Here is a 14,003-nt window from a genome sequence, read left to right as displayed (position 1 = left end):
TAATAACTTCACAATAGATCAAATATCATTGGCATAATTTGTTTAAGAAGAGCCAAACCAAATCAAAGAGCCTAAGTAAGTGACAACTTGAACCAACTCGGGTCAAGAAAGAATCTGAGCCCAATCTTTCAATTTCAACTTAAACTGAATTATTAACATTAGTCAATTAATCATGCACTTAATTAAGAAAACTCTTGGCTGGCCAAAAATCATATATTTCTTAATCTAAAGGATGATAATCAAATTATCCACTAAATCATGATCTTGAGAAGATCTTTCATAAAATCAGCCACTTTCAAATATAAATAAGGAAACTTTCTTTTGTATTATGGCACCACTTACCAAAAAATCAACCTTTCCTTGCTTTAATACTCAATGATATCAAATTAGATTCTTGTAATCTTTCCAAATCACCAAAAAAAAAAAATTAAAAAAATTGTGGAGATCTTTCTTTCGATATATAATTCTCCATATAAAACTTCATTCTTGATGGCATAAAACAGTTCGAAAGTTGATGCTTTCTACTACTGCATGGAACTTTTCTACTTCATATGAGAATTTATCTTTGTAGAAAAATTTGATCTCAATGATTCTTTTGAGTTGGAAATATATAATTTTCTATATGAAACATATGGTAAGAGAGTTAAAAATCCAATGAAAAATATGAATTGGGAAAGAAGACTAAAAGAAAAGTGAGAAACTCCTCTTGTTTCTTTTTCTTCTTCTTCTTATTCTTCTTCTTCCTCCCCTTCTTCTCCATCTTCTTCTCCTTTTCCATCTTAGATCTTTCCCCACTCTGATACCATTTTGAATTTAGGATCTCATGATTAGAACTTCGAGCAAAGTCAGAGAGGGAGAGGAGAAGAAAAGAAAAAGAGAAGAGAAGAGAGAAAGGGAGAGAGAGAACCTTTAGGCTAAGGGAGAGCTTAGATGAATTAAGTGAAAGGGGAGAGAGCTTGAATGCTCAAGGGCCTCTATTTATAGTTTTTGAGAGGATGTTACAATGTTCATAATGCCCTTAGGGCTGCAAACTTTACATAAGAAAAGATATAAGTAAACATGTTCCTCCTTGACTAATTACATCCTTGTGCCATTTTTATGAGAAGTTTGTTTATTTACCATGATGTCGCCTTTCTTGGACTTGTGGGCCTTTTGCTTGGATGTTTGAGCTTTCCTTGGTCATGTGGGATTGATCCCATCTTCAAACACTCTTTATTTACCATTATGTCACCATTGTGTGGACCTGTGGGCTTTCTCCTAGGTCTATGGGCGTTGAGCCTATCTTCTACCTCTCTTGGATGTGTGAGCTGTTATAAACTCGATAGTAGGCTAGTCATTTGGAGGCGCCATGGCTGAGTCAATTACTTAGTTATTAAGTTACTTAGTCAAGTTAAGTTAATTACTTAGTCATTAAGTTACTTAGTTGTTAAGCTACTTAGTTATTAAGTTAAGTCATTAAGTTTATTTAGAATGCCGTGGAGGGGCATATCTATAATTTTTTACTCTTGAACCCTACTTACGGGGTGAAAGGAATTGAAAAAAGCAAGTCTTGATTTTAGAGTAAACAAGGGATTTTGAGTTTTACTAATCAAGCTCAGGGGTGTGTGTTCTCCTCAACAAACCTACGGTTTTCAAACTTCTTTTTGGCTTGATTTCTTTTTCTTCTTTCTTCATCTCAACGAATCACAATGTGTGGATCTGGGACTGTAATAACTTGGTATCAGAGAGGGAACACAATGAGAGATTCTCCGTCCTGAGAAAAATAGCTTGCCATACTCTATACTCTATGGGAGAAATACTCAGAAAGTTTTCAGCATTACATTATGGAATGTGTCAGTCTTCCGGTGTAATGTCTGAGAGATTGCAAGAAATCCATAAGCATCACATTAAGGCCTTATAGGTGAAGGTAGACGTCCCGGAAAATGAACACTTAGCTGCCCGATTTGGGTTCGACCTCAAACCTCCCATTCTCACAACAACCAAAACGTGTCCCAGAATTAGAGACGGAAAATTCCAAGATAAAAAGCCCCATATTGCTACTGTTTGTCATCGGCAGCAAGTCAGGCTCGACGTTGTCACGGAGCATAAAAATTTTCTACCCAGCAGCTTCAATTTTTTCTACCCCTACAGAAATCATGACTTATGTGAAGCAATAATGAAGCTCCTTCCCAAACTACTCGGACAGCCACCGGTTTCTCTTATTCAGGCAGACAGCAGAGAGGATAAAAAATTGGAGAAATGGAAATGGTGCCCATCGTGGGGTTATGGAGCAAAGAGCTCTTCGGAACACTCTGATGATCGCCAGCCCCATGTTGCTGCTCTCGCTCTCGGCCTGCAAGCTGGAAATTCGAAGTTAGAGTATATTGTAATGTCAAACAGAAAGGAACCAAGAGGGATGTTCGTCGTTCAACCTCAAGGTTCTTCGGAACTGGCCCATTCCTATTTAAAATTTCAAAACCTCTCACTCTCACTGTCGGCATCCAAGATGAAAACCGACTTGAATGATTTTTGGGGTAAGTTTCTGAGACAATTTTCTCCAAATTTTGTCTTGTCTTTTCTCAAGTCCCTCTATTTTTTACGAGTGTTTAGTTGGGCTGAGAAACAGAAAGGGTGCTCGCATTTGGACGGAGTTCAGGCTTTAACGTCAAAATTTTGAGATGGGGATTTTGTTATGAAGGTTCCAGCTATGTTCATAAAATCCGCAGAGAAGGTGTTTGAGAGAATAGCGGATAGGAGTATTGTCACTTGGAACTTCCTCTTATCATTTCGGCTTGAGATCCCTGAATGTTTAGCCCAATCTGAAAAGCCTGTTTTTGTGGAATGGTCAGAAGATCTGCAAGGCAAGAAAGCAATTCGTCTTTCTGGAGAATTTGACAACTTAAATTTCAAACTGAAGCTTGATAGGGAATGTTAGGACTGATGCGCGGTCTTCAAAAAAAATATTATCACTTTGTAAGGCTAATGGAACGTGCGGCCTCTCATATCACAGTAGAGTGTGCCTTGCAAACACATCCTAATATCACTATTATTGGAGAAGAGGTGGCTGCTAAGAAGCAGAATCTGAAAAATGTGACTGACTGCATTACAAATATTATTTATAAACGAGCTGTTCTTGGCTATAATTATGGCGTGATACTTATATCAAAAGACTTAATTGGTTTCATTCCAGAGGTGCAACAACTTATTGCAGAGCTAAATGAGATCCTTGGTCATGATGTTGTTGTTGAAGGTGGATTGTGGAAAAAGAAACTAAGACATCAATCGCAGCTGCTTTTTGAAATTTTACCAAAAGCAATTCAAGAGCAGCTAATGCTTGAAAGAGATCCTCATGGAAATGTGCTGGCTGCCAAAATAGAGACTGAAAAGATGCTTATCTCGATGGTTGAAACTGAGTTGGACAGAAGAAAGCTGATAGGTCAATATTTAGGACAGTTCAAAGGACAATTCTATTTCTTTGGTTACGAAGGAAGATGTGGGTTGCCTACAAATTTTGATACCACCTATTGTTATGCATTAGGTTATGATGCAGGTTCCCTTCTTCATTTTGGAAAGACTGGATTAATTTCATCGGTGGCAAACTTGGGTGCTCCAGTTGAACAATGGACTGTTGGTGGCACGACATTGACTTCACTTATGGATGTGGAGAGGAGACATGGTAAGTTCAAGGCTATTAACAAGAAGGCCATAGTGGAGCTTGGTGCATGTATCAGTAAGGTCCTGTTTTGCGATATTCATAAGCAGACAAATGCCATAGAAAGAGTGGTTGGGTTAAGTACTAGAATTATTTCTGTTTTTCATAGTGATGCAATTTCTAGATTTGAAGAGCACTTGCAAATTTTAGAGTTGTCTGATATTGTCATTTTTACTGCTGCCTACAAACCAATGCTGACCATACAATCAATTCTGGAAGAGTGTGAAATTGTGAACCTGTGTTGTGCACATATCTCTCTAATTCCTTGGGTTCTATACCTTAGTGCATCACTCGGTGTCATTTATGTCCTTGTAAAACCATCTCAGGAGACTTCTAGTGATATTGCTACTGCCAAATCAGACCTCAACCATATTGGTCTGCTGATGCAGAACATATTGGTTCAGCAACTTGGAATTGCTAGAAGGGGTACCCTATCCATGGAGTCCACAACCATTACTGCAGAGGCTGCTTGTGGGTTTCACAAGGATCTACAAATGGGTGCTACTAAGGCCATTGTTCAATATGAAAGCCAAACTGATCCTAAGGTGGAGATATCAATTGTTACACTAGCTCCTCAACCAGCTGAAGCTCCCATTTTACTGCAGAACCACAATCTGATACTGATTGTGAGAACATACTCAGGACCCTCTCTCTGCTGGGTTGGTGCAGCACAATCCAGAACTTCGTCTAAAGAAGCAGCCTTATGCACTACGGTATCCAATAGACAATATTGATAAGGAAGAGCTTCATGTGGTAACTGAGGTTACACTGGCAAAACTTGGGCAGACAGCAGTAATTATCAATCACTCCAATCCTGTTTGGATTCCAAAAATCGGAGTGGTGTCTCAAATGGAACCTGCCCAACCACTGATATGTCGGGTGTCAAATGTTGCTACCCTGTTTCATGACATGCTTGTCAAAGCCCTTAGGGTGGATGCACCAGATTTTCTTGGAAAAGGTACTTGTGTTATGTCAGATATAATAACTCCACAGGGTACAAGTTTAACCCTCCATCTTCATGTGAGCAATTTGGTGCATGATGGTGTTTAGTACATGGGAACACTTACAATCCATGCTGATGCAACGGTTGCCTCAAGGAAGGTTATAGAAGTGAAGATGCAGCTTTTGACAGCAATGGAGAATCCTCGGACTGCTGCACTGAGGATGATGAGATCAGCAACCCAACACTCTCGAGACGCTAATAATACCTGTATAAGAGGGGATCACTTTTCTGCTCAACAGCCTTCCCTAAAGGCCTGAGAGGAATTGTTAGTTACAGAGGAGTTGAATGGACAGACAGCTAAAGATTTTATGTAGGTGCTGTCCATTCTTGTGCGCATTGCAGAGTCACCACATTTTAGGCCTCCATTTTGTTCACTTTTCGCAATTGTGGGTTTATTCTCACATCAGTTTCAAAAGATTATGGTGGTGAAACGACTTGTTGACCAGTTATGGTATATTGCCGACCAGAAATGCCTACCGGTTGCCAAAGTGGAGCAGGTGCTAGGTTCAGACTACGGGTTGACCAACCCTGTTGTTTGGATGCTTAATCATGTGGTTTTTTGCTACAACGAGAGATGCCTGTTAAAAAAAAAAATTGTTGCTTTTCAGGTGGAACATACGGACAACGGATCGTCCACTAGGCTACCACAGATGCCGTGTATGCTACTTGGGAAGATGTGGAGACGTTCGGCAAGCCTACCCAACCTTCGAGCTTGAGGTCAAGCTCGTTCTCCAGGGGGGTGTAATGTTATGAACTCAATAGTAGGCCGAGTCATTTAGAGGCATCATGGCTGAATCAATTACTTTGGCTCAATCAATTGTTTAGTCATTAAGTTACTTAGTCAGTAAGTTAACTCAATTAATTAGTCATTAAGTTACTTAATTATTAAGTTAAGTCATTAAGTTTATTTAGAATGTTATGGAGGGGCATATCTATAATTTTCTACTCTTGAACCCTATTTATGGGGTGAAAGGAATGGGAAAAATCAAGTCATGATTTTAGAGTAAACAAGGGATTTTGAGTTCTCCTAATCGAGCTCAAGGGTGTGCGTTCTCCTCAACAAACCTAGGGTTTTTGCGTTTCCCTTCGGCTTGATTTCCTTCTCTTCCTTTTTCGTCTCTACGAATCGCAGTGTGTAGATTTGGGACCGTAACATGGGCCTTCCTTGGTCTTGTGGGTTTGGGTCCATCTTCCAACAAAATATCTAGAAGAAATATGAAAAAATATCAAAATTATTAAACTTGTGTTTTTTGTCATTTTGGTAGGCCAGATAAAACAATTAAAGACTTACCATGAAAGCTATTGTCTTTAGAAGTCTTTGATTTTCATGTTTGGAGCTTGAGGTCAAATTATTTGCCTTCGGTTTGCATCCGTTGTGCTCCAATGGCTCTTTTGAAGGTTGAATCTTTTGTTTGAATTGAATCTCATGACTTAGGTCTACTATAGCGGTTGAATCTTCCTTGTTCACAATCTTCAAATTGGATCAAACTTTGGTCTAATATAGTGGTTGAATCCTCCTTGAGTCATATGCTCAACTGTTTTTGCTTCTTGAGATGGAAGTTGAAATTTAAAATTTGGTTGGTCATCTTCTTGCATATGTACTTGACTCATTTTAAAACTTTAGCTCATAATCAACTTGTTAAATAATCAAATTAATGTGTTTTTTATCGTCAAAATCTAGGACTTTATAAGCTTGTTTGGAACCCATTGAAAAGAAAAGAATAGAAAAGAAAATGGGAGAGAAAGTTATTTTTTGTTGTTTGGTAGTAGAGAATCATTGAGAGAAAACAAAATACGAGAGAAAAGAAAATAAGAGAGAAAATCACTCTCTCTTAGTCAATAAATTTTCCCTCACAAAATGATGGAATTTTGGGTGAAAAGAATTAGAAACTTGAGAGAAAATTTTAACCATCAAAATTTGAAAATTTACTATTTTTTTTATTTTTTATTTTTCATATGTATCCAAACAAGAGAAATTATATTTTTCTTCCATTTTTCGTCTCATTTTCTATGGTCATCCAAATAAGGGAAAATAAACCTCTTTCTCTTTTCTTTTTCTTTTTTTTTCTTTTTTTTTCTTTTTCTTTTTCTTTTTCTTTTTCTTTTTCTTTTTCTTTTCTTTTCTCTCCACTTCCTGAGTTCGAAACACACTAAAGGAATCTTAAGTTTTTTCTTCCTCACCTTGCACTTTTACTCACAACTTCCCCATCTTCTTCCTCACCCTACCCTCAGCAACCTCATATACAAAAGAAATTAAAAAAAAAAAAAAAACATAGAACCCTGGCAATGGTGCCTCCAAATATAAACAACTGAATTACAAATGTGAAATCTCCAAACTACCCTTAATGAAACAGTAGTAAATATATCGTGGACCGGTCGGGGGGCTCTCCTCGTCCTTCAACCCGCACGATGACCTTACCGCGAAGGTCGATCTGTGACACAATGTAAAGTGTGAATTAGGCTCCACAACTTAACTTGTACTATAGTTTCAATTCCATAGAAAGAACAAGCAAAAAACATTATAAATGTAGGCCACATAAAAACTGACCTCTTAACTTTACCGAGAGATAGGCCAATCTTGCTGCCATGTAATACAAATTTTATGGAATACGTGCTTTCTTTGGTACAAAGAAGTCCAAACAAAGACATGGAAAAGACAATTCTCACCTCCATCTTCAACTTCTTCATTCATGCATTGTGGGCTGCTCCATAAAGAACCTGTATATGGCTTCTAATATAGATTACAACCTCAATTGTATGACAATTGTTAATACTACAATTTTGAGTTGAAATAGAGGTTTCCTTTTGTTTTTAATTCTATTGCTGGATAATGGCAAGTAAATTTTTCCATTCTGAGGATTTATAATAGAAAGTGGTGAATGCAAAGTTCTGAGGACGAGCCTGGTAAGCCGAAGAAGCAATTCCGAGGACAAACCTATGCAGGAAATAAATTCTACTGATTGCCTCCACATATGCAAGAACGAATGCCACCGTTAAGAGAGACATAAACGAGCACACGTCCATAGAAACCCACATGCTTGGCTAGGAAAGAGGGAAGAGGTAGTTCTGTCTATTACAAATAACATGAATACATGAAGTGAAATGGGCACTTATTTGTAGCCATAGCATTGGGAGGACCACAATTCATTTTATTTATTCAAAATAAAATCCAACACTCCCCCACTTGGTCTTGTACACAAGCCATACGAGAAGACATATAAGATATATGAATTTCATTTCAATAGAGTTATAAAATACAACACCTAAGATCAAAAGTAAAGTGACTGATCTGAATAATGTTTCATCCTGGTTACATGGTCCTTAAACAAACTTAGTGGCATGCCTTTGTGAGTAAGCCTCAAATGCTTATATTAAATCCTATCAAACACAATAATATTTGTCATTCACAACATGCATGTATAAAAGCAATAAGAGAAGGCTAATCAGATATTTGAATTTCGTGTCAATAGTGGTATAAATTACTAAACCTGAGATCAAAAGTAAAATGACCAATTTGAGCAAAATCCCATCTCGATTACATGAACCTTAAACAAACTTAGTGACATGTCTTTCATCAATAAATTTGCAACAATTTGTTTAGTACGCATGTGTTCGATCAACAATCCTTGATGGCTAAGTACTTAATGTTAATGTGTTTACTTCAACTTCCACTTTTATTATTATAAATCACGAACATGATGAATGAATTGACAAAATAAATATCCTATGGCTTAGAGATGAAATCAACAATTCCAAGCCAAAATATAAAATTCTTTAACAATATACCCTACAATGTAGTCTTGAAGCATACAACAAATTCAGCTTCCATAGTAGACATAGTAAGTAGTAATTGCTTCACATTTTTCCATTACACAACTCCATAAACTTACATGAATATGTATCTGTTACATTCTTGGATCTAACATGGTGATTCGTAAGGAACAAGAAGAAAATCAAGTCAAATGGAAGCTTGAAAACTGTAGGTTCGTTAAGGAGAACGCACACCCTCGAGCTCGCTTAGGAGAACTCGAACCCTATGTTTAGCTGAAATTCAGACTTCCTTTTTTCCATTCTATTTCCCCTCTAAATAGGGTTCATGTCCACAAGGTTCAAGAGAAAATTATAATTTTTCCTCTCCATGGCATTTAACTTGAAAAACAAAAGGTTCAAGGGAAAATTATAGATTTGCCCCTCCACGGTATTTAATTTGAAAAACAAACTTAATGACTCAGTAACTGACTCAGCCACGGAGTCACTGCATGACTCGGTTTGTTATTGGGTTCATAACATTACACCCCCCCTCCCTGGATAACGAGCTTATCCTCAAGCTTGAAAGTAGGGAGGCATGCCGACGTCGCCACCTGCTCCATTCTGGCAACTTCTGCTTCTACATTAACAGCCCTTGTGTGATCTGCCCCAACGGCTGCCGCATTGGCAAAATGCAGCACATCTCCGGTAACCTCAGTAACCGGATTGAGCTGATTCCTAATTACTGTTGGTTGCCCAAGTTCATCCAATAGTCCTTCACTTGTCTGTACATACATTGTTGCTATGGCTCTACAAAAATAAAAAACAATGCAGAGGGCACAATAGTCTTGTTAGCCAATTGGCATTGTGGATGATCTTTTATCATATCAACCAAATTATGTTGGAGGTTTAACTTGGCAGCAACAATGTTGCTGGAATTGGGCTGAGAAGTTGGTGCAAAGACCACCCAATGATGCAGAGAAATTTGTGTTCCATTTTCAGACAAAGCATTCATCATACTGCCCATTATCATGTTGACCCCAAGCTTCCTTTTAGATCCATTACCAACCTCCCCCAAATAGAAAGATTTTTTCCCCATGACATTGAAAGCAAGAACTTCTTCCTCATACAGCGCCTTCTCTCCAGCAGCAAGGATGACAAGCTGGCCATCTTCAGATGGTTTTTTACTACCTGAAACAGGGGCTACAAGAAAATATCCACCCTTCTTTGTGATTACCTCAATAATTTTTTATGATGTGTCTGCATCGACTGTTTACATGTCAATGTAGCATTTTCCACTGGATATTTCCACAAGCACTCCACCTTTGTCCAAATAAACTAAGAGAGTAGCAGCTGGATTAGATAACACAACTATTGTATACTTGCAATTCTTTGTCACTGCAACAGGGGTTTCACCTATTGAGGCACCATGTTCAACAAGTTCTTCACACTTAGAGAGAGTCCAGTTCAACAAGCTCTTCACCAATTGACCTTAAATCCATTTTTTAGGAGATTCATAGACATTGCCTTCCCCATGATTCTGAAGCCTAGAAATCCGACCTCCATTTCAGTAGTTTCTCTAGCACAGCGTGATCCATGGACTCGGGAAAAAACTGCTGCTCCACTTCTTTGCTCAGTTTTTTCTCTCCTCTGTTTAGACTTTGAATCCATTGCTTTTGACCTTTTTTTTTTGCACTAAAAACCAAACTTTGGTGCAAACCAGCATATATGTTCTCCTTAAAAGAAGAAGCATCATGTTTTGGAGTTTGTGGACCCCAAGGAGGCAAATTCAAGTCTTGTCTCATATTTTCCAAGCTAGCTGTGTTATCTGAGCTATATGTTGCAGTACCCTCTGAATGATTTGTGTCTGACTAGAAATAGGGACCTAAGAAGGACGAAGAGGACGATGGAGCAGCAGTTTCACTTGATGTTGCATTGACTTTTTGGAGATCAGTGGTAAAAGTAAACCCTGCTGCACCCTTGCCTGAAATGCATTTTTACTCCCTATGTTCAAGTTCTTCAGCTCATCCTGAACTGTCTTTCCCATGTTGGCCCCCAGTTGATGTCTCCAAAACGTCCACAGAATTTGATTTTGTCTTCAAATTTGATGACTCCCTTTGTCCAAGCACAAAAGAGTAAGATTTATCATTCTTATTCACAAACTTCGCTTTACTCTCAATAATCAACTTCTTCATTTCACTTGGGATAGTATCCTCATATCCAGCTACGATAGTAAATTGAGCAGGTTATAAACCCTCAAGAAGAGCATTCCTATGTTTGTATAGTTCTCTCCTTCAACTTAGAGTTCCATGTTACCAGATTTCTGCATGTCATGCCATCATACGTGGTTGTCCTCTCCTTCACAACCCAATTTTGCATTCATATTAATCAATCCATTAGACACCAAAACGTCATATTCAAAACCATTCTTTATCGTGTAATTATGGATCAACCTGCCCAAGAAAAAATCATTGGGTGGGGCACACATTGGAAGGACACGAGACACTGTGATAAGACTCATAACCTACTTGTCTTGTCATCTCCTCAAAGAAACCCAGTGCTTCCACTGCATTCCTGTTTTGGCAGAAGCCGACTATCATGCGTGCCCACCAAAATCCCCATTTCGACCGGGCATTTCATCAAATGTGTGGAAGGCAGCAGGACTAACCCCAAAATTGGAACTCATACGAATCAAAAAAGGGCCCCTGAAGACATAATTTTTTAAACACAACTGCAAAACCGAGCAGTGGATTCTTCAGACATTCTACAACACCACACAAGAGGGAAGAAGAGAGAAGAAACTTTTCCTAGACTCGTCATCCACGGTAATGTAACCAGAAAACCGTCCCCAAATTTCTTCTTGTCGACTCTCACAGGTCTTGATTTCTCCACCTACTGTCGATGCCATTTCTCCCACAGTGGTCGCCATTTCCATTTCTCCCATTTTTTATTCACTCTGTTCACGACGGCGAGCAACAGCCATATGGGGCTTCTCCACTCGGAGAAGCTTGGAGAGGTTAGGACGAATTTTTTCCGAGACAGAGGTAGCTCGGAATTTTTCCCTCTCCTATTCTGGGAGGAATTTAGGTGACCTTGCAAAGGGTCGATTTGAAGTCGAACCCAAATCGGTGTAATGTTCTAAAGAAATCTTTCTTTTCTAAGTTAAAGAGAAAGATGAATTTCCAGCTTGGAGACCGAGAGAAGCAACAATGGGCTGACGCTCGTCGGACCCTCCGATTTTGGATTTCCAAGCTCTTTGTATCCGTGAGTTCTAGGCTCCGGAATGCGTGTTTGTAAGCTGTAACGAGTTGGTTGTAAATTGATTAACGTGATTGTAGGAAGCAAATTGTTTCCTTAATCTTGTAATTTATTATTTGATTTTAGGATCTAAATTGATCTTAAAATCAGTATATAATGTATTATAAATTGTCTCCTAAACGGAGAAGAATACATCATCGGAAAATCATTCTTTGAATATCTGTTATTGTTTTTTTGGTTCTCTCTGTTTCACATGGTATGAGAGTAGGAGAATTATCCTCTCTTTTCCATCACCAAAAGTCAAAGCTAAGTGCTCCCGTAGTCGTAGAAGGAGGAAACCAAAAAAAAAATCGTCATGGAGTTGCAGAACTCTGTTTTTTCTGCAACTCCGTATTCCGGCTGTCCCGTAGCCAAAAGAACTTCGCCGATGACCAACGACGATCACCGAAGACCGAAGACGACTGTTCCACCTGTCCGTTATTGCCGCCGATCACCGCTGTCGCCGAGGGAAGTCGACTTGCTGACAGAGAACAGAGTTCTGCGACGACGGTCCTGTAGCCGAAATCACGTCGCCGACAAGTGCCGATGATGGCTGACGAGCGCCGACAATCGCTGACGAGCGCCGACGACAGCACCACCACCCCGTTGTCGCTGCCAACCACCGTCGTTGTTGAAGGAAGCCGAAGTTCCGTTGCCGTTGTCGAAGAAGAAAGGTATTTTTTTGAAACTTAGGAACTACTGTTCCTTTATTTTTCTGCCGACCCAGACCGGCGGGTCAATCGAATCGGACCGAACCGGACTAAAATCGAACTGGACCGGACCAGAATTGAACCAGACTAAATTGTACCGAACTGGACCAGATCGAACTGAACCGAACCGGACCGGATTAGACAAGATCGGACCAAAATTCCAAATCGATGGCCACCACTACAGGCGCATCCACCGAACTTATCCCATCACCACAGATTATAGTCCACCAAGACAATTCTGCATTTCCAACTGGAATTATCCTTGATGAGACCAATTATTCATTATGGTCCCAACTCATGGAGATGTGAATTGGCGCAGGCAACAAAGCTGGATACCTCATCGGCGAAACAAAAAAACCAGCATCTGGCGATGCCAATCTTGGAGCATGGATTACTGAAAATCAAAGAGTCAAAAGTTGGCTTATTGACTCCATGAGTCCATTGCTCATGTAGCGATTTATTCGCCTCTCCACTGCCAAGAAGACATGGGAAGCAGTATAAAAAACATTCTATGATGGATCAGATGAAACTTGTATATTTGAACTGAACCAGAGATCTTTTTCTACCAAACAAAATGGTAGACCGTTATCCACGTACTACAATGAACTGGTTGCTATTTTCCAGGAGATTGATTATAGAACTATATCTCAGGAAGGAACAGTCGAAAGGCTAATCCAGTTGCACTCTGCAATGGCTAGGCTTGGGGTTCATATTTTTCTTAGTGGGCTTGACTCCTAGTTTGATCAAGTTCGTGGAGAAATTTTGCGAAAAGACCCAAAACTTGATTTGGAGAGTACATATGCATATGTTAGACGTGAATATCAACAAAGACAGACAATGGGGAGCTATCGTCCAGTCTCAGAGAACTCGGCGATGTTGGTCAACCAAAACCAACAAGGATCATTAAGCAGTCGGAACCCTCAATCCTCTGACAAAGGTAACAACCGTGTATGTTCTCATTGCGGAGAAAAAGGACATTCACAACACTGGTGTTATGATATTATTGGCTATTCGGAGTGGTGGGATTTCTCAAAAAAACCCGGTAAAAAGATTGCTGGGAAAGCTATGGTGACATCCGTGGAAGATAATCAGGAGCTACCTACGACAAATATTGCCCATCCAGGTATTCTCGATAATACATTAGTATTTTTTGTACATTCTAAGAATAAACCTTGGATTATTGATACAGGTGCATCCGATCACATGACAAGGGATCCCAGTCAGTTACAATCTATTCTACCTTCTCCACAATCTGTTATTTCAATAGCCAATGGTAGTACCTCTCCTATTACTAGGGAATGATCTGTTATATTATCCAATAATCTTACATTAGACACTATCCTTGTGGTTCCCTCTCTTGAATATAACCTTTTATCTGTTAGCCAATTTACTTCCACTATTGCTTGTACTGTAACTTTTTTGCCCTCATTTTGTGTCTTTCAAGACATTTTAACCCGGAAGATTCTTGGTTATGGTGTTAGACGGGGCAAACTCTACTATTTGGAGTTGACAGAGAACGGGGGATCGAAAATCAGTCAAACAAATCAAGCTAGCA

General features: G+C 39.2%; 1 protein-coding gene and 1 pseudogene across 2 annotated transcripts; one reads left to right on the top strand and one right to left on the bottom strand.

Moving 5' to 3' along the window:
- The first annotated feature begins 2,115 nt into the window (after window positions 1-2,115).
- Window positions 2,116-5,497, top strand: LOC137944352 (pyrophosphate--fructose 6-phosphate 1-phosphotransferase subunit beta-like). 2 transcript variants are annotated; one of them, XR_011110810.1, is made up of 2 exons: window positions 2,116-2,513; window positions 5,303-5,497. XR_011110810.1 is itself a non-coding variant. In XM_068790012.1 (2 exons), the coding sequence occupies exon 1, from the start codon at window positions 2,908-2,910 to the stop codon at window positions 4,423-4,425; it is 1,518 nt and encodes a 505-aa protein (XP_068646113.1). In that variant the 5' UTR covers window positions 2,116-2,907; the 3' UTR covers window positions 4,426-5,191; window positions 5,303-5,497. The 2 variants fall into 2 exon arrangements, 1 of the variants encoding a protein (XP_068646113.1); XM_068790012.1 differs by having other exon boundaries at window positions 2,116-5,191.
- Window positions 5,498-8,664: 3,167 nt separating this feature from the next.
- LOC137944728 (glyoxylate/succinic semialdehyde reductase 1-like) lies at window positions 8,665-10,079 on the bottom strand (annotated as a pseudogene).
- Between the last annotated feature and the right edge of the window lie 3,924 nt (window positions 10,080-14,003).

Source organism: Aristolochia californica, unplaced genomic scaffold (genome assembly GCF_029961685.1).
Source record: "Aristolochia californica isolate CCGP_79_NKW_82.1479 unplaced genomic scaffold, dmAriCali1.0.hap1 SCAF_11, whole genome shotgun sequence".
Lineage (NCBI taxonomy): Eukaryota > Viridiplantae > Streptophyta > Magnoliopsida > Piperales > Aristolochiaceae > Aristolochia > Aristolochia californica.
This window is presented reverse-complemented; position numbering and strand designations above follow the sequence as displayed.

Coding starts and splice junctions, on each gene's coding strand:
- LOC137944352 (XM_068790012.1), top strand. CDS start 2,908: ATGTTAGGACTGATGCGCGGTCTTCAAAAAAAATATTATCACTTTGTA.